This window comes from Heptranchias perlo, chromosome 24 (assembly GCF_035084215.1).
Source record: "Heptranchias perlo isolate sHepPer1 chromosome 24, sHepPer1.hap1, whole genome shotgun sequence".
NCBI lineage: Eukaryota > Metazoa > Chordata > Chondrichthyes > Hexanchiformes > Hexanchidae > Heptranchias > Heptranchias perlo.
The window spans coordinates 46383438-46404271 of NC_090348.1; the positions used below are offsets into that span (position 1 = coordinate 46383438).

Here is a 20834-nt window from a genome sequence, read left to right on the forward strand (position 1 = left end):
GTTTGTGGAATCTTGCTGTGCACAAATTGGCTGCCACATTTTCCTACATTACAGCAGTGATTACACTTCAAGAAGTTCTTCATTGACTGTAAAGCGCTTTGGGACGTCCTGAGGTTGTGAAAGATGCTACAGAAATGCAAGTTCTTTCTTTAGAACACAAATTTAGCAATGGAGTTCCATTTGAGGTGAGATAGCAATACCAAGAATATTAACAGATTAAAAAAGGACGAAGGGTAGAGACTCAAAGAAATGAGACTTGAGAGACAGAAAGAAACTGTGACTTTGAAGAATTGAAATAAACAAGATTTCCTTTGGACCGTCACAGGCCATGGAAGAGATGCAGTGATTCAGCCATTGCAATGCCAGAGGGATAGAAGTTGAGTGCATTAAGGGCATGTGACCTGGGGGAAGTTAATGAATGTAAAGTGGAAACATCAGCAAAAGTGTGAATAGGGCTAGAGGAGACCATTGAGATGAAGTAGGCTCTATGTTTCAGGTTTTCCCACTCTGCTGCAGGTCTGTGATCTCACTGGAAAAGTGATGCACCCCCTGACAACTATTATGACACCCCCATCTGCTGTCATCTCCTTAATTAACCCAATCTGGGTACCGCTTGAGTTTGACTGATGTGCAGTTTGTCCCAGTTGGATGTAGCCTGGTCCAATCGGAAGGAGTTTGATTCCTGGCATCTGTAATCCTTTTGCATGCGAGCCTCAGCTGTCAATTACTGAAGTGACGGCAGAGCTGAAATGGAACCCTTTACGCAGAACAAGACCAACAGGCGCACGACAGAAGAGTAGTAACTTGGAAAGAGAACTGGCCAGAGAATCACAAGGGGAGGGGAGAAGGAGTGAAGATGGATCAGTCGACACCTTTGCGACGTGACTTCTTCATGGGTATAACAGAAGCCATCGATTCTGGCACTGAATCTGCACGACCCAGTCCTGCACAGCTCGGGGTGGAAGGTGGATCTCTGCACAAGCTCCTGCGATCCCGGGAATACAACCTCTTTGCTCAGTCCGCTGTCTTTGAAAGTGATTTTATTCAGGTACAAACATTAAGACAAGAATCCATAATACGTAACAGGTTACATGGGACAGGTGGCAGCTGTGGATCAGTTGGTATCACTCTTGCCTCTGAGTCAAAAGATTGTGGCTTCATGTCCCACTCCAGAGATTTCAGCACAAAATCTAGGCTGACACTCCAGTGCAGTACAGGGGGAGTGCTGCAGTCGGAGGTGCCGTCTTTCGGATGAGACGTTAAACCAAGGCCCCGTCTGTCCTCTCAGGTGGGCGTAAATGATCCCATGACACTATTCAAAGAAGAGCAGGGGAGTTCTCCTGGTGTCCTGGCCAATATTTATCCCTCAACCAACATCACTAAAAACAGATAATCTGGTCATTATCACATTGCTGTTTGTGGGACTTTGCTGTGCGCAAATTGGCTGCCATGTTTCCTACATAACAACAGTGACTACACTTCAAAAGTACTTCATTGTAAAGCACTTTGGGACATCCGGAGGTCATGAAAGGCCCTATTTAAATGCAAGTTCTTTCTTTCTATGTTAATTCTATAGTTCAAGAAGATGCCACAATAAGACGGGCTAGATTTTCCAGCCACTGACTATGAGTGGATGAATATTGTGCTCATTGAGCTGATTCCAGTCAGTGCTGGGGAATAAAATCTTTTCCATTCCAGGCACCCAGTGTCAGCATCAAGCAGCACAAACAGTTGCAGAGCAAAAAGGGCCTGGCCGACATGGTCATCCACAGGTCCAGGTTGGACGCGGCCCATTGGGGTGGTCAATTTGGCTGCCTGAATCTCTTCCGCAGTCTTGTCCACCGCAGGGTGGCCCTGGAGAAGGAACACGCGGTGTCCACCAGTACCTTCTGCAACCAGCGGGCACTGCAGGGACTGGAGTGTATAGTGGATACTAGGTATAATATTATTTAAGTTTATAAGTTTCCTTTGGTTTTATGGTTTAGTTCTTTATTAGTTGTGCCCCTCTAAAAAGGGGACACTTTTGTTTGTGTTTGTTTGATGACACTGGGGCAACATAGATAGATATTTGCCCTGTCCAAAATCAATCTCTTATTTACGAAAAACAACCTAGTTTTCCTGATTATGTATCACATTTGCCATTTTACTTCAAAATATTTCAAATGACCACAATCACTAATCATAACTGCACACTTTCTCTCACCAAACTCCCTCTCATCTTATTACTGTATCCTGGATTCCACACTCAAGATCAGAGGATTAGTCTGGATGAGGAATGGCATTCGGGCCACCTTAGTTCATCCATCCAGAATAGCCCCAAACTTGCCCTATTGTGGCATCCAATTGGTTCTTAAATGATTCCAGGTATATATAAAAAACAGGAGTGTCATGCCCAATACAATTTGCTGTGATATAATAAAGACAGGACCATCATATCCATTAACACATTATGTTACTAGAAATACTAGTTGATCTTCCATTGCTTTGCTCATTGACAAATAAAAAGATTGTGCATCTCTTTCTATAACTGTTTCACCTACTATAGCAATTTGAATCTTTCCTCTTGTTGCTAAAGTTGAATTTTTTAACTTCTAATATTTCTGCAAGGTTAAATTCAGCTTTTTTCCTCAGTAATAAGCCTGAAACCAGGCTGACCACCAGAGTGAATTGGAATGTTAATGAGTAGACAAAGGTAGGCTCGTTGTATACAGTCTTAGACATTTCAGGCCACATGGAATGGGATCTCACCTGGTCCCTCAGGTTTTGCAGTCCTTGCAACACCTGAGGGACCAGGTGAGATCCCATCCCATTCCCAAAGCTGGGTAGGGCAGACATTTGGGAGCCTCCTGCTCACGCACTAAAGGGTAGGTGTTACCTCAGGATTGTAAACTCGGTGAGTCAAGCCCGCCATCTCACAGATTTAAGGGGAGGGCTCGCCCTCTCAGACACAGCTGTGGGCTAACAGCAGAAGTAAGAAGATAAGCTAGAGGAAGGGAGCTAATATTCAAAGAATTAGTAAGTGGTGTCTTTATTGTTTTTCATAACTGAAGGAAGAGGAAAATTGATTTTTCTCACGGTGGATAACTCTATTCCATTCGTGTACTTTATGTAAAATAAACCTGTTGTTGGTTTGAAGTTGTACCCTGGTGCCAATAGAATGCTTTTCAGTCTTCCTGTGAACAGAGGAGAGCACACCTGGCAGCATCGTTGATAGTTCAGGAGTTGGTACACAGAGCAAGGATTCTCTGTAATGATCCCTGCGCTATGCTATTGTTTAATCAGATATTGGGCAGTAAAAGGTACACTTCGGATTGTAGGGGACGTGAAATACCACTTACCGTGAACACGAGAGAATGTCAAAACTCAAAATTGTGACACCTACTCTATAATTCTTTCTGTGTCACACTCTCTGTGCATTTGTTTGAGTCTTTCTCTCTCTGTAAGGCTCTCACACAGGTTTCTCGTGTGATGTCTGTATCTCTCCATTTGTGCCCCAGTATTTTTCTCACTCTTTCTCTAGCACTGATCTCTCCTTCCTTCTGTCTCCTCTCTCTTCTATTTGTCTCCCTTTGTCTCTGTTTGATTTTCACACGTACTCAATTTCCATATCTTGCCTTTTTTTAACACCACAAGGGTATTCAACAAGATTGGAACCAGAGTCATAGGTGGGGGCACCAGGATAGGGTGGGGGTAAGGTGTCCAGAAGTTGCTCCAAGACATGAGGTGAGGAAGAAACTGGGGGGGGTTAATGTCGGGTGGTTGGGCTCAGGGGAGGTCAGAGTGCGGGGACTGAGGCCTTAGGTTGGTGTATAGGAATGAGTGAGATGGATGTGAATGGGTGATGGCTGGGAGGGGGTGTGTGACCTCTGGATGTGGAATGGGAGCAGTGCGGGTGGTACCAACCCTGATCGTACTCGGTGTAGGATGTATGAGTTTAGCAAGGCTGCGAATTAGAGCTTTCAGGAGAATGGGGTCTAGGGAAGGCTGCATTAGGGTTAGGGTTAGGAACATGGTGGTAGTGGAGGAAGGAGGCCGGAGCTTGGGGCCTGGAAATACTGGTGGGGCGGGGGGAGGGTGCGGGGTTCAGGTGTGCTAGAGTCTGAGAGCACTCAGGGGGCTGAGTTGTGGGAGTATTGGGTGAACTGAGACCTGGAACTGCCAGGCAGGCTAAAGTCTGTATCTGGTCCGGTGAGCGTTCATTGGGAGGAGGAGGGAGGGGAAAAGCCCCGCAGCAGTGGAAGCAGAGGCGATGACAGGAGCAGGGAGATGACTGGGAGCTGATGGTCATGTGCACCAAGAAGACAGAGTGAGTGATGACTGGGGAGCAATACACAGGAACAGGGAGGAGGTCATTCAGCCCCTTGAGCCTATCCCGCCATTCAATTAGATCATGGCTGATCTGTTTCTTAGCTCCATCTACCCGCCTTCTTTCTGTAACCTTTAATACCCTTGCCTAACAAACATTTCTCAATCTCAGTTTTGAAATTTTCAATTGATCCCCAGTCTCAACAGCTTTTTGGGGAAAGAGAGTTTGAGATTTCCATTACCCTTTTGTGTGAAGAAGTGCTTTTTGATATCACCCCTGAACAGCCTGAGAGGAGGCTGATCTAGGGGAATGCTTGTGCAGGCGTTTGTAAGATAGGTGTGGGGACAGGGCAGGAAAGTGGAGTTGAGGTCGAAGATGAGCCATGATCTTATTGAATGGCGGAGCAGGCTCGAGGAGCCATATGGCCTACTCCTACTCCTATTTCTTATGTTCTTAAGCATAGGTAAGTTTAGTGACTTTTTTCAGCATTGTTTAATTGCTTATATATTTATTTTATTATAAATTTTAATTTTAGGGAATATCGGGGTTTGAGCAGGAAATCAACATTGATGCTCAAAAGGTGTCTGAATTTTTTCCTGGAATTTGATTGGGTGCTTTGTGTGACGATTCCAGTTGTTCACTGCCTGTGTTATCGGAAATGGAAAATTTTTATAAAAAGATGTGAAATTTTCTCTTTTAAATTTTCTCTGCTCTGTGGACATTTCTTTGCCCTTGTGGCGCCAGACAGAAAACGTTTAATTAGATTGATAGATAAAATTGCTAATGTTGGAAATATGAAATGAAAAAAAAACAGAAAATGCATCTGTGAAGAGAAAAGTGGGTCAACATTTCAGGTAGGCAGTCACTCCTCATCCAAACTAGATGAATAGAGATTCAGGATCATCATATCAAATAAGACAAAGTGTATCATAGATAAAGGAATGTTGCACCACTGGAACAGTTACCTAGAACCTGGGTGTTTTCCCAGCTCTTTGACTGTGGGGAGCATCACAACGAGGTCCCATTTGTTCTCACTCAATGTCTACAGAGCAATCTTTAGCAGAGGATCATTGGATACCAATCAACAGGGGAGGAATCCTGTTGATTTTTGTTCTCCTCCCTACCCTGGGGATACTGAGGTAAATTGTGATGCCCCCGTTACTGGGCCCGGTTGAGATCAGCTAATTCTGCACCAAGCGTGGACCTAACTTGAGACCTCCCGGTCAGTAAGGCTCAGTACCACACCAGAATGGGTGCACATTATCCCTTGAGCGATTGGGGGAAGCAATGTTTAATCCCATACAAGTCCAATTTACATTTATATCACGTACAATGGTTTTTGTATGAACTTACAATCCTTTACTTTGGAGGACATTATTAATTCAACAGGGAAGCCATAATATATTCAACCGATCTTAGATTTCATTTTACATCTTACCTTGAATTAATAAACGCAAGGGATTACATCTAATCTGTGAGATATCACCACTGGATGCACAATTTTCATGATATCACAGCAATTCCCCCCATGACATCACAAAGCAGTCTTCAGTGATTGAAATACTAACATCAGAATCAATAAATTTGTTAATTCACCATTCAATGAGCACCCTTAGCAGTGTGAATAGGACATGCGATGCTCCAATTGCACTGCACTACATACCTACTTAGCTGAGACCGGAGACCAATGACTGCATCCAAATTATACAATGGGCTGCAAACCATACTCTTAATGGGTTGGAGGGAGCTCTACATGTGTTCATGTGCATTCACAGAGTTCTGCTCCTGGCTGGTGAATTTTGAATATTTTGTGAGCTCAACTGGAGCATAAACACCGGCACAGACCAGTTGGGCCAAATGGCCTGTTTCTGTGCTGTACATTCTATGTAATGGCATAAGTTTGGCTCAGTTTGGATTATTCTTGCTTCGCACCAAACTAGGCTGACATTCCAGTGCAGTACTGTGGGAATGCTGCATTGTTGGAAGTGCCATCCTCAGGATGAGGCATTAGGCCAAGGTCACATTTGCCTGTTCAGGAGGATGTTAAAGATCCCGTGGCATTATTTGAAGAACAGCAGAGAGTTCTTTCTCACAGTGTCCTGTGCAACATTCCCTCCTCAAACAATACCAATGATAAAGAACAGATTCAGTGATCATCTCACGTGAAAAGTAAAATACCGCAGTTGCTGGAAATCTAGAAGAAAAAAAAAAGAAACCTGTTGGAAAAACTCAAAAGGATGATCAGCATCTACGGAGAGAACGGACAAGTTAATGTTTCAGTTGTGGATCTTTCACCAGAACTGAACTGAAGGGTCAGCGGGGGATCTGCAGCAGTACAGAGAAAGTTCAAGGACAAAGATATTTCTATTTTTGCAGATTCCTACCAGTAAAAAGAAAAGAAAGGCCTGCATTTATATAGCACCTTTCACAACCTCAGGAAGTACGGTCAGTGTTGTAATGTAGGAAATGCGGCAGCCAACTTGCGCACAGCAAGGTCCCACAAACAGCAATGTGATAATGACCAATCTGTTTTTTAGTGATGTTGGTTGAGTGATCTGCTACTCTTCTTTGAAATAGTGCCATGGGATCTTTTATGTCCACTTGAGAGGGCAGATGGGGCCTTGGTTTAACATCACATCAGAAAGACGGCACCTCCTACAGTGCAGCACTCCCCCTGGAGTGTCAGCCTGGATTATGTGCTCAAGTCTCTGGAGTGGGACTTGAACTGATGATCTTCTGACTCAGAGGCGAAAGTGCTATCAGCTGAGCCACAGCTGACAGCCAAGTAACAGCAAGAAAGTCTCAATGATGGCAGCCAAAATGTGCAAGGCCCTACCGGGCATGGGGGAGGGACTGGCTGGTGCCGGGTGAGTGCTGGTTCATGCCAATCACCCGAGCCAGGAAATTCATGGGTACTTCTCCCCTTACAGGTGCCCTGCCCTCTCTTCCCCAGAACACTGACAGGCTCTCCCCACATCACAAGCACCCTGTTTGGTCTGGATGGTTCAGTTGCACATGGGGCAGGATCTTTAACCAATTAGGTACCAGCGAAGCCAAAGTTTGATAGTGTCTAAGTGTCTCAGTCATGTGATACGATCACTCGGAGTCACCATTATAGTGTAGCAGATGTAGATCGTGATTTAGGCTTACGTTCAGATTTCTTTCAAAATCTGTGACTAGTTGATCTCCTATTGTGTTGCTCATGGACAAAAGTAAAAACAAAATGTGTGTCCCTTTTCTACTGTGACTGTCTCTTCCTGTCTCTCACTCTAATTCTTTCCGTCTCCCTCTTTCTCTCTGTATAGCTCTCATACACTTTGTCTCATTGTTGTTTCTTTATTCATCTGTTTGTCCATAACTCTTTTTCTCATCCTTCCTCTCTCTTGATTATTCATCTGTGGAGGTCTTCACAGTTATCACATTCTACAAGATTTCCCTTTTAAACAAAGTCATATGATCTTGCCGTGAACCAGGTAGAACTGCAGTGACAGTGATTGTGAGTGTTGCTGTAAAGGTTATACATGTATCCACAAATGTTACTTTCCCTGATCTCATTCCTGATAATTTTATATATGCAATAATACCTCCACCCAGGGCCCCCAATAGGAAAATTGCCCCTATTGCAAACTCTACTATTTTGGCAATGCAGCTCAACATTCTGCTTCCTTTGTCAATTGCTGCTCTGCAATAACTGGAAACGGTAAATGTCAATTCTATCATTCCCAGATCTCTTTCAGTCGCTCCCCAAGCCAGTTCATCACAACCTCCATTTTTCCTGCAATTTGCAACAACTTGAACTTATCTGTGCTGAACTTTACTTGCTGTTGTCATGCACACTTGCAAATTTTTTCTAAGTCCTTCTGGTGGTCCATGGCTGCTTCATCAGACTCAACTATCCTCCCTAATTTAGTATCATCTGTCAATTTAACCAACTTGTATTGCATTTCTGAAAAGAAAGATTTGAAAGACTTGCATTTATATAACGCCTTTCACGACCTCAGGATGTCCCCAAAGCACTTTACAACCAATGAAGTATTTTTTTTAAAGTGTAGCCACTGTTGTAACTTGGGGAAACGCAGCAGCCAATTTGCGCACAGCAAGGTCCCACAAACAGAAATGTGATAAATGACCAGATAATCTGTTTTAGTGATGTTGGTTGAATCCAGATCATTTATACAGATTAGGAACAACAAGAGCTCCAGCGTTAATCCACTCATATCATTACATTTATTAGATTTTTCCTATACAGAACTCAGAATTCTATAAACATTATTATTGCAAGTTCTTTGTTTCTTCACGAGAGAAGTGATCCCTCTCATGCTGTTTCGGTAATGAGCAGCGTTAAGGGCGTCACTTCACGCCTCTCACTCTACCGCTTAGTGAGTGTGTGGCAGGGAAAGCCTGGGGGAGGGAGGGAAGGCCCCAATGGAAAGATGCATTTTGACCATTTTAAATTTGATTCAAATCCAGGTGACCAGACGAGGAAACCGCGTGGACATCCACAACATCCCAACACTCCTGACCCTGGGAATAACCGCCTCCGTTCCATTCTTACCCCTCCCAAATATCTTGATCATTGCCAGCAGAGACACTGAATCCAAAGGAACAGAGGGAGAAGAAGGATACATGAAGATAACCAGGTGACTGTGAGAGAGATGGTTTTTCTAAATTAGTGGCCAGCTCTCTGATGACTCGGTTGGTGAATGCAGTACTCAGCGCAGAACTGAGCCGTATGGTTCTGATGTGGAGAGGTTGATTCTCAAGGCTGGAGAATATAGAACTAGGGATCGGCCATTTAAGACTGAGATGAGGAGGAATTTCTTCACTCAGAGAGTTGTGAATCTTTGGAATTCTCTACCCCAGAGGGCTGTGGATGCTGAGTAGTTGAATATATTCGAGGCTGAGATAGATAGATCACTGGACTCTAGGGGAATCAAGGGATATGGGGATCTGGCAGGAAAGTGGAGTTGAGGTCGAAGATCAGCCATGATCTGATTGAATGGCAGAACAGGCTCGAGGGGCTGTGTGGCCTCCTCCTGCTCTTATTATTTCTGTTCTTATGGATTAGCAAGGTTCCAGTCCTGATTCCCATGGGAATAGGGGTGCTACAATTAGCCTTAGTGCTCCTAGGCTACGGAGGGAGGAATAAAATCAGCCAGGGTTCCTCCTCCTAATCGCTAACCTTTTCTGGGAAATCTGTGTGTGAGATTGTTCATATGTTTTACTAAAGGATGGAGTCTAGAAATTACTGTTGTCAATATGAGCAGATGAATGCTTAATGCTCTTGTTTGACTATATTAACACAGGCATTAATTTGTTCATTTTAAATGGGTTAACTCCTCTGTTAAGGAGGAGGACAAGAGGAACATTACACATAATAGAAGAGGGACAATGGACACAGAGAGTGGTAATTCTTGGCAATCTATATGCAATAATACCTGCCCCACCCCAAGATAAAATCCGTCCCAATACTCCACTGTTTTGGCAATGCAGCCTATATGTGCTCTTGGCAAATATCTCTAACTAATAAATAAAGGGGAGAAATCTTCCAGCACCATTATGGCACCGGGAGTGTGGCAGGGAGGAACTTCAGCCCACCGCGGTGACCCTATCCCACAACCAAGGAACAGAGCTATTTAAATAATAGGGAGAGCTGCTCTCACCTGTACAGTGCAACAGAGGCACCTGCCCCCACTTAGGCACTGGAATCTCGAAGTGGCACTGTATGGCAAATCCATATGGCTCAGTACTGTGCAGAGTACTGCATTCGCCAACTGAGTAAGTAACAGAAGGGCCAGTCTGTAATGGTAATCAATCCCGCACAGTTGGATTGTTCAGTACTGGGGCTTTCACTGCTCTCAGCAGACATAGTTCACTGGGCCGATCAAGAGTCTGTCGAGCAGGATTCCTGGGGTAGCACGGAAGTACCTCCAGACATCCCTGAAGTGCTGCCCCAATGTAGCTGACCTTGTACCTCATCATCTCTCCTACCATGTCCAATCTTGGTGGTGTCCTGGGCTATGGGCCTTGGCCCTTCTGTTAGATTTGTCCAAAAACAAAAATCTAGTTTAAAAAAGTATCAAAAGAAAGATTTCTTTTTTTTTGTCTTTGAAAGGATGCTTCCCATGAAGTTGGTCAGATTGAGTGTCCATGAAAAGGTCAGTCGATGTTTGAAGCTGGTCCTGGCCAATCGAAGCACCTTCTACCTCCAGCTCCAGGACAAGCACCCCAACCACGTCTTCAAGCTCTGGGAAGAACTTATTCACATCATTTACGCCGGACTCTCTATAACATTCAAAGATTCCAACATCAACCTCCCCAAGGCCTCCCTGTGTGACTCGAGGAGCTCCTCGTCCTCAGTCATCAGCTCTGAGAAATTCACCTACGAGACTCAGAAACCCTGCCGAAACATTCCCATCAGGAGCAACGTTACAGCAAATTCTAAAATAGGATTTTGGAAAAGGAACCAGTTCTTGGTTGGGAAGGAGACTAACGATGGCTCTGATGATGTTCACAGCACCGAATCGTCAGGGAGCACTCTCAGGTCACAGCCGACTTATGGAAAGAGCAATGTCAAAGTCTTCAGGAAAGACTGGTAAGGAAACCTTAGAATAGAATGTTCCAGCACAGAATTCAGGCCTTTTGCCAATGTTTTTCTCCATCTGCCACTTCGAATTATAGAATCATACAGCAAATTTCTGGCTGATTTCAGAGTTCAAATTCCCTGCAATACAGAGTGGGCTAAGACACCACCTAGTGTCCTGAGCCACTGTTACGGATTCGGGCCTACTGTAGATACCTTTTCGGATTCAGTGGAGTCAGTTGCTCCCTTAAGCAGTCTGAGCATCTTACTGTTTTGGCAGTTGACTTGCACTACTTTTTATGTACTTGTACAATAGCACAAGCCAGGGTTGTAACAAAAGCATCCCTTTGGACTAGATACTTAGTTTTTTGCACTGCGGTCCTTCAATCTCTCCCAAGGCAGGCCGAGTTAGCACTAGATGAAACAGCTTAAATTGTGAGCTGTTTTATTCCACTGTAACGTGAAATGTACAGAACAACCAGTGTAATAAGAGTCATTTAGTTTAACTGGTATAACTTAAGAGTCGCATAATGATACAAAATAAAGAACATGCAATGCTATCCGACTTTGGTGGTATATCTTAATTGACTTATACAGAATAACCCCTCTGCATTCTTCCCTACAGACCTGTGACACAACCTTCTGCTGCCTGATTGCCGAGGCACTGTCCTGTTTCCAAAAGCTAGACTGCTTCTTGATGTCTATGCTCTGGTCTTTAAAAGCCTTTGTCACTGTATCAAAAAGAGCCTGTCCCTCTCACAGTCCAACAGAGATCAAAGGGTTTTACAACACAGTGGTGTGAGGTGTTTTTTCTCAATATCAAGACAAACCATTGGTATTGCAAAAAGCTACTGAACACTTGGTCGGCCCTCTTAAGCTCTCCCTCTTTGGCTTGGCATCCGTTTTTTCTAATGCCTGAGTGAAACATCTTGGGACATTTTTCCCCATCAAAGGGACTCTATAGATGTAAGCTGATTAAGTAAATAAATGCTTACATAAATGTTCACAAAGTATAATGCTAAAAGGAGTTGGTGTGTATCAATAGCTACATGCTCAGTGCCTCCTCCCCCATTGAACTGCAATCATCTGTACATGTGCAGGTGATTAAATGTGTCCATCAGTACAAAGAAATAAAGTGCTCAGTGTGTCAAAAAGGGAAAGCATCTGTGCACGTCACACCAGAACTATAATACGGGGGGTGACGATGTTTCCAGCTTTTAACAGGCTCTTCCTTAATTTTGGAGTTCATCTTTCAGGGAATAATTATCAGGTTTAATTGGTTTACCCCAAAATCAGAAGGCAGCCGAACATACCATGCAAATATCTGCCACCCCTCGATTGATAACCACTACAAGTGGCTTTCACTCTGGCACAGAAAGATGCTCAGCTATCTCGCAGTTTGGCACAGACTTTACAAATGATTACCAGTCTGACACTGCAAAAGATGCTGCAAATAGCAGCCAGTCTAGCACTGATAGACATTGTAAATAGCTACCAATGTGATAGACATTGCAAATGGTGCCATTATGGCACTGCAAATGGCTACCCATTAATGTTGATAAGCTTTAATTTGAGAAAGCCTCTCTTCAGGCAAGTGTTGACAAAGTCTTCTCCAATCAATTTGTGTCAGAATGATACTACAATGTGTTTCCATCAGGGTCCCTGATACTCAGGAGCCTCAAAGAATACGGACAAGAACTGAACAATTGCTAGATGTAAAAGAAGAGAAAAGCCCAGGTACCAGAGAAGACAGTGTTTACATCTAAACTCAGCTTTCTGTTAGTGAGGCCTGCGAGGAGGGTGGGGTCTGAATAGTTGTGTGTCTGTGTGCATAGCTACAAGTCATAAGAATGTGTGTGTGTGTTCTGACTTACACACTACTTTCGACTTTAAATTGTACTTTCCCAGGACCTCAAAAATGTGCAACTTTTCACCTCCCTTGGTCTCCTCTTCCTCCAATGATCAACCATAATTTACTTAATATTCTGCCCTACCTTTCTTAATTTCACGCTGTCCTGCAGTCTGAGTCTTGGTCCTTCAGTTAAGTTTATATCAAGTGTAAAAGAAACTGTGAAGACATGCGAGGTTACTTGTGTGAGCTTACATGTGAAGATGCTTATGAATGTACGCAAGAGGATAGGTGTGATGGGGTATGTGACGACTGTCATCTCTTTGCTTGTGTCCGTTTCTATGTCTCTATAACTGTATTTGTAGCTCTGTACGTGTTGTGCCACTGTTTGTCTAAGGCATTATTCCACCCAGTCATGCCAATACAGTAATACCCTTGTATTCTCATTCCCAAACAGTGAGCTTCAATCCAAATTAAAATTTATGACATTCAGGGCCATTGCTAAGATGAAATGGGATGACTGTTCTGTTGTCTAAGCTATGTTGGGTCAGTGGGCATTGCACATGTGTGTAGAATATTGAAGAAAGTCATTGAGCCATTGGAGGAGCAAATCAATCAGTAAATGCCCAGTGAGATACTGAGCCATACAGACTAAGTCCCAGGTTGAGTCCACTCTGTGATCTCAATCCAGGTTGGTGGTCAGTAACCCTGGGCTAAGGAAGTGAAAAATCAATCGGACTTGCTGTTCTTGACCTATATCTAGCGAGCTCAGCTGGAAATTGTATGTGTATGGGTGAGAACAGTATCAGGCTCGGCTGCAATACTCTCTACAGTTCAATAATCTACTGACACTCACCGTTGAGGGTGACACATGAATAATGCCCATTTCAGAGTGGTACTGGAGGGGAGCAGGTGCCAGCAAGGGCCCTGTGTCTGGAGAGGAGCAGAGAATGCTGGTGGAAAAAAAGAAATTCTGTGTATATATAACAATATATTAAAATATTATATATAGTACAGAATAAATGGTGGTTATGAATTCTTCTGCTAGCTCAGCATAAATTCTCTTCCGGTATCACTGCTACTTCCTGTCACATAACATGATTTACTGAAGGTGGTATATCATAAATGTTGTTGGATCGCTAATCTTGTCACATCACATCACAATCGCCATTACCACTGAAGACTGTCGTGGTGGACAACGGCAGACATTACAGGCAGGTTCGAGTTTAATTACTGTCAATCTCTGTCGATTTAAAGTCAACATGGTATGTTATTAAAACAGAGGTTGTGTTGGAGTGAGTTATGAGATGTTACACAGTCTCAGGGTTCAGGCCACTTTCACAAGCAACTCATTATTTGTTCCTGTGGCTCATGATGTCCTCAGAACTTCTCATCGTGACACACTCCTTGAGTAATTTATTATTGTTTTGTGTGAATTATTTTATGTTACCATTGACCATTCCAAGACCCAGGTACAGGACAGCTTAGGTACAAAGTGAAACTTTCTGTACATATCCCCAATGAGCTTGTTGGTTAGATCGCTACACCAGAACTCGAATGCATGATCTCGGCTGATACATCAATGCAATACTGAGAAGTGTTACATTCTTAGAGAGGAGTGTATGCAGACGTACGCACTCTACTTTCTCCCCTTTGGGGCAGCAAATCACTTGTTGCAGTGTGAACTCGTATTGAAACAACTAATTTGCTGGCATAATGGGTCTGGTTAGTAGATCACTGCTGCCCCTCTCACCACTGGGATCAGCAGCAGCTGAGTGCTTAAAACCAGGAATGAACTCTGCCACACGCTGCAAGTGGGGGTTCCTGGTCCCGTGCTAGTTTTTTGTCAGTTTGCTTCTAGAGCGAAGTGGCAGTGTTGGTTAGGGGCAGGGTGAACAAGGCCAACCAGGGCTATTCATCCTCCCATTGTCTCCTTCCTCTTTTTAGAGATGGGTCAAAGCTTCAGTCTATGGTTCTTAATGAATACTTTGCTTCTATCTTCATAAAAGAGGGGGACGATGCAGAGATTGTAGTTAAGGAGGAGTGTGAAATATTGGATGGGATAAACATAGTGAGAGAGGAAGTACTAAGGGGATTAGCATCTTTGAAAGTTGATAAATCACCAGGCCCGGATGAAATGTATCCCAGGCTGCTAAGAGAAGCAAGGGAGGAAATAGCGGAGGCTCTGCCATCCATTTTCCAATCCTCCCTGGCCACAGGCGTGGTGCCGGAGGATTAGAGGACTGCTACCGTTGTACCGTTGTTTAAAATGGGAGAAAGAGATAGACCGAGTAATTATAGGCCAGTCAGTCTAATCTCGGTGGTGGGCAAATTATTGGAATCGATTCTGAGGGACAGCATAAATCGTCATTTAGAAAGGCACGGGTTAATCAAGGACAGTCAGCATGGATTTGTTAAGGGAAGGTCGTGTCTGACTAACTTGATTGAATTTTTTGAGTGGGTAACAAGGAGGGTCGATGAGGGTAACGCATTTGATGGTAGTGTACTTGGATTTTAGCAAGGCTTTTGTCAAGGTCCCACATGGCAGACTGGTCGAAAAAGTAAAAGCCCATGGGATCCAAGGGAAAGTGGCAAGTTGGATCCAAAATTGGCTCAGTGGCAGGAAGCAAAGGGTTGACAGGTGTTTTTGCGACTGGAAGGCTGTTTTCAGTGGGGTCCTGCAAGGCTCAGTACTAGGTCCCTTGCTTTTTGTGGTATATATTAAGGATTTAGACTTGAATGTGGGGAGCTTGATCAAGAAGTTTCAGATGATACAAAAATTGGCCATGTGGTTGATAGTGAGGAGGAAAGCTGTTGACTGCAGGAAGATATCAATGGACAGGTGGGCAGAAAAGTGGCAAATGGAATTCATTCCAGAGAAGAGTGAGGTAATGCATTTGGGAAGGGCAAACAAGGCAAAGGAGTACACAATAAATGGGAGGATACTGAGAGGTGTAGAGGGACAAAGGGACCTTGTAGTGCATGTCCACAGATCCCTGAAGATAGCAGGACAGGTAGATCAGGTGGTTAAAAAGGCATATGGGATACTTTCCATTATTAGCCGAGGCATAGAATATAAGAGCAGAGAGGTTATGCTAGAACTGTATAAAACATTGGTTTGGCCATGGCTTGAGTACTGTGTACAGTTCTGGTCACCACATTACAGGAAAGATGTGATTGCACTAGAGAGGGTACAGAGGAGATTTATGAGGATGTTGCCAGGGCTGGAGAATTTTAGCTATGAGAAAAGATTGGATAAGCTGGGGTTGTTTTCTTTGGAACAGAGGAGGCTGAGGGGCGATTTAATTGAGGTATATAAAATTATGATGGGGCTAGATACAGTGGATAGGGAGGACCCATTTCCCTTAGCAGAGGGGTCAGTGACCAGAGGGCATAGGTTTAAAGTAATTGGTAGAAGGATTACACGGGGGCTGAGGAGAATTTTTTTCACCCAGAGGGTGTTGGGGATCTGGAACTCACTGCCTGAAAGGGTGGTAGAGGCAGAAACTCTCAACTCATTTAAAAAGTATTTGGATGTGCACTTGAAGTGCCATAACCTACAGGGCTATGGACCAAGTGCTGGAAAGTGGGAGGTGCTGGAAGTCTTAACGTGCATCAAGGTAGATAAATCTCCGGGACCTGATGAAATGTATCCCAGGACGTTATGGGAGGTTAGGGAGGAAATTGCGGGTCCCCTAGCAGAGATATTTGAATCATCGACAGCTACAGGTGAGGTGCCTGAAGATTGGAGGGTAGCAAATGCTGTGCCTTTGTTTAAGAAGGGCGGCAGGGAAAAGCCTGGGAACTACAGTCCGGTGAGCCTGACATCTGTAGTGGGTAAGTTGTTAGAGGGTATTCTGAGAGACAGGATCTACAGGCATTTGGAGAGGCAGGGACTGATTAGGAACAGTCAGCATGGTTTTGTGAGTGGAAAATCATGTCTCACGAATTTGATTGAGTTTCTTGAAGGGGTAACCAAGAAGATAGATGAGGGCTGTGCAGTAGACGTGGTCTACATGGACTTTAGCAAAGCTTTGACAAGGTACCGCATGGTAGGTTGTTACATAAGGTTAAATCTCACGGGATCCAACGTGAGGTAGCCAATTGGATACAAAATTGGATTGACGGCAGAAGACAGAGGGTGGTTGTAGAGGGTTGTTTTTCAAACTGGAGGCCTGTGACCAGCGGTGTGCCTCAGGGATCGGTGCTGGGTCCGCTGTTATTTGTTATTTATATTAATGATTTGGATGAGAATTTAGGAGGCATGGTTAGTAAGTTTGCAGATGACACCAAGATTGGTGGCATTGTGGACAGTGAAGAAGGTTATCTAGGATTGCAACGGGATCTTGATAAATTGGGCCAGTGGGCCGATGAATGGCAGATGGAGTTTAATTTAGATAAATGTGAGGTGATGCATTTTGGTAGATCGAATCGGGCCAGGACCTACTCCGTTAATGGTAGGGCGTTGGGGAGAGTTATAGAACAAAGAGATCTAGGAGTACAGGTTCATAGCTCCTTGAAAGTGGAGTCACAGGTGGATAGGGTGGTGAAGAAGGCATTCAGCATGCTTGGTTTCATTGGTCAGAACATTGAATACAGGAGTTGGGATGTCTTGTTGAAGTTGTACAAGACATTAGTAAGGCCACACTTGGAATACTGTGTACAGTTCTGGTCACCCTATTATAGAAAGGATATTATTAAACTAGAAAGAGTGCAGAAAAGATTTACTAGGATGCTACCGGGACTTGATGGTTTGACTTATAGGGAGAGGTTGGATAGACTGAGACTTTTTTCCCTGGAGAGTAGGAGGTTAAGGGGTGATCTTATAGAAGTCTATAAAATAATGAGGGGCATAGATAAGGTCGATAGTCAAAATCTTTTCCCAAAGGTAGGGGAGTCTATAACGAGGGGGCATAGATTTAAGGTGAGAGGGGAGAGATACAAAAGGGTCCAGAGGGGCAATTTTTTCACTCAAAGGGTGGTGAGTGTCTGGAACGAGCTGCCAGAGGCAGTAGTAGAGGCGGGTACAATTTTGTCTTTCAAAAGCATTTGGACAGTTACATGGGTAAGATGGGTATAGAGGGATATGGGCCAAGTGCAGGCAATTGGGACTAGCTTAGTGGTATAAACTGGGCGACATGGACATGTTGGGCCGAAGGGCCTGTTTCCATGTTGTAAACTTCTATGGTTCTATGATTCTAAGCTGGATAGCTCATTTTCGGCCGGCATGGACATTATGGGCTGAATGGCCTCCTTCTGTGCCGTAACTTTCTATGATTCCATGATGCCAACCCCCCACCTCCTGACAATATGGTCAAGATCGGAGCTCATGGTGCTAGGAGTTACAGGTACAAACCTGAATCCTAGCATTCTGTGGCAAGGAGCATCAATCCTCTTCACCAGCAAGCCATCCAAAACTGAACATGGTTTTACTCAACAAGTAAAACAAGCAAGAAATGGTTTTGCATATTGTATAATAACAGATTGTGACTGTAATAAAATGATGAGCACAGGCATGTCCAGTCTCGCTGAGTCTTACCGACTTTGAGGTTGTTCCCAACCTCATTTAGAATATTCCACCTGCCAAGATTTTTGACTTTGTTGGCTGCATAAGTGTGCACCTCCGGGGCCACACGCAAACCTTCAATTCATGTACCTATTAATTTGCATTTATCTTCAGTTCATAATTTAGGATTTATCCACCAATGAGGCAACAACACTAAGAACAGCCCTTTCCAAGCCTCCAGGCCCACAATATTCAAAGAGGATAAACCAGTGTGTAAGAAATAGAAGTGCATCGAGGGTTGAGTAGCCTGGGCTTAGAGGGCCATGCTGGCAGGGCTCAGTGACCGTATGTGGCCCATGGGCCTCAGTTTGGTCTCCCTTCCCTTAAATGATTCTCCATTCTGTGCTTGAATCTGAAGGCTTATTTATTACTTTGTGTTTTTTGCATCTTTTCCTCCCAATTTATTCCTCCTGTTCTGTCCTGAAAGCACTGACTGAGGCGGGAGTATGATGCCAGGGGCATTGGCAGCTCCTCTAATACCTCACCCAAGTGGCTATTCTTCATGTGTGAGGCCCAATATTGACCATCGGCCAACAATCGGACTTTGGCGAGCATTAAATCTGAGCACAATCCTATCTTCACCCAACATAAGCGTGCACTTTCCAGCAGAGGTCATTAGATAAGGTTTGGAAAGTGGGGCAACTGTAGCTGATTTTTCCCCTCCCAAACCCTGGGGCAGTGCGGATGATTGTTGATTCCCCGGTGGCTCAGCTGAAACTGTCGAACTCAGCAGCGGCCAGGGATAGAAGGTGGGATTTTCTTAGTCTGTATGGCTCAGCGACATGCCAGGTCGTACATTTACCCACTGAGCCATTAGCTCATTTTGTGTGTGTGTGTCTTTTAAAAACCAACTTTGATGTCATCTAACCACTACTTCTTGATTTAAATGGTCTTTTTTTCAACCTTGCACCATGGCCTTGGTCGTTCACCCAGAGTTCTCAATAATAAAGGCACCAATCTCACTGGTATTGATAAACTCATTTCCAGAACTAGGCATGTCTGTGATCATTGTATTTGTTCAAGGAGCTGGTAAGTCCAGGAGGAACAATTTTACTCAAAGCACCATCTCTTGCAGAGAAAAAGTTATATACCCACAAAAATCCAAAATTAAAAAACAAATCCATCCGTTTTCGGAATCGCTGAGCAACCCATCCATTCGGTTCTTCCTCTCCGCTAGGGTGGTCCATGATATCACTGAGGGGGGTCACTCCATGTGTACTGGACCACCTCCACTGAGAGCAACAGGGGCCAGCAAGGCAATTATAGAAGTAGGGTGGGAACCCCAGCTTATCCAATCTTTTCTCACCCTACTGACTGGGTTAATCTGCATTTTTTGATTTATATAAAATGTGGTAGAATTTTGAATGGAACACACCTCTCCCTAGACTTGCCTTCCCCTTTAATCACATTGAGTCTAGACTCAGGGTGTTGATGAGGATGTACGTGAACAATAAGACCAGGGACTCTGGTATCTGACACTCATGTGTTTCATGATGACATCAGTTCGTTTTGTGTGTAGGAGACGAGTGGGAAGAGATTATTGAAAGATGCTCGTGCGACCACTGCAAAATGTGCAATCAAGTCCTGACTTTACACACCCTACCCTGTAAACAGAAGAAAGCTGGGATTGGAGAACAAGACGATGAGGAGGAAGAAGAAGAAGAAGAAGAAGGAGGAGGAGGAGGAGGAGGAGAAGAGATGAACGCCTTTGAGGCAGAAGATGAAGACCGCACATACTTTGGTCTCTGGGAACGTGACAGACCAACACTGATGCCACTCTCCAGGCTGAGCAGCCTCATCGCTGTTGGGCTCAGATAGTTTTGAATTTATGGTTTTTTGGAAGACAGATTCTGTTTGGTTTATATTAAAAAAAATTATCTGTATCTGGTATTTTTCATACACTGTATATTATATGTTGACAATTTTTTGCTGCTATCAAGGTGAGGAATTTCAGTGCTGGACATTTTTCTCAGTTTATCAAGTAATTCCAGATCACTATAATATGGGTTAGATTTAGAATAAAGCTGCCTCCACTCTGTCCCATTAAGTACTCCCGGGGCAGGTACAGCATGGGTTCGATACACACTGGAAATTTCCTCAGGGTTTCTCTTGGTTGGTCCCTGTCACTTTGGCAGAAGATCAATGTTCATGTGGTGTATCTGGGTTTTCACCGAAGTTACAGCATCCAGCGGGAGAATTCCCAATTAAATTCCCAGCAAGAGAGTGAAGCTGTAACTACACTGTCCTGTCAAACACTCCTAGGTCAGGTACAGCATGGGTTAGATACAGAGTAAATCTCCCTCTAAACTGCCCCATCAAACACTGCCAGGGCAGGAACTGCACAGGTTAGATACAGAGTAAAGCTCCCTCTACACCTTCCCACCAAACACTCCCAGGTCAAATACAGCACATGTTAAAAACTGAGTAGAGCTCCCACTAAACTGTTACATTAAGCACTTGCAGGTCAGGTCCGGCACAGGGTATATACTGTCCAAGTGTGCCTTGATCCCATTTTTTTTTGCCAAGTTCA

At 44.1% G+C, this 20834-nt stretch overlaps 1 protein-coding gene across 1 annotated transcript; it reads left to right on the top strand.

Annotated features, from left to right (window-relative positions):
- Window positions 1-856: 856 nt before the first annotated feature.
- Window positions 857-20122, top strand: LOC137341762 (Golgi-associated RAB2 interactor protein 1A-like). The gene is made up of 5 exons (XM_068005238.1): window positions 857-1048; window positions 8777-8946; window positions 10422-10901; window positions 12547-12626; window positions 19824-20122. The coding sequence occupies exons 1-5, from the start codon at window positions 857-859 to the stop codon at window positions 20120-20122; spliced, it is 1221 nt and encodes a 406-aa protein (XP_067861339.1).
- Window positions 20123-20834: the final 712 nt, after the last annotated feature.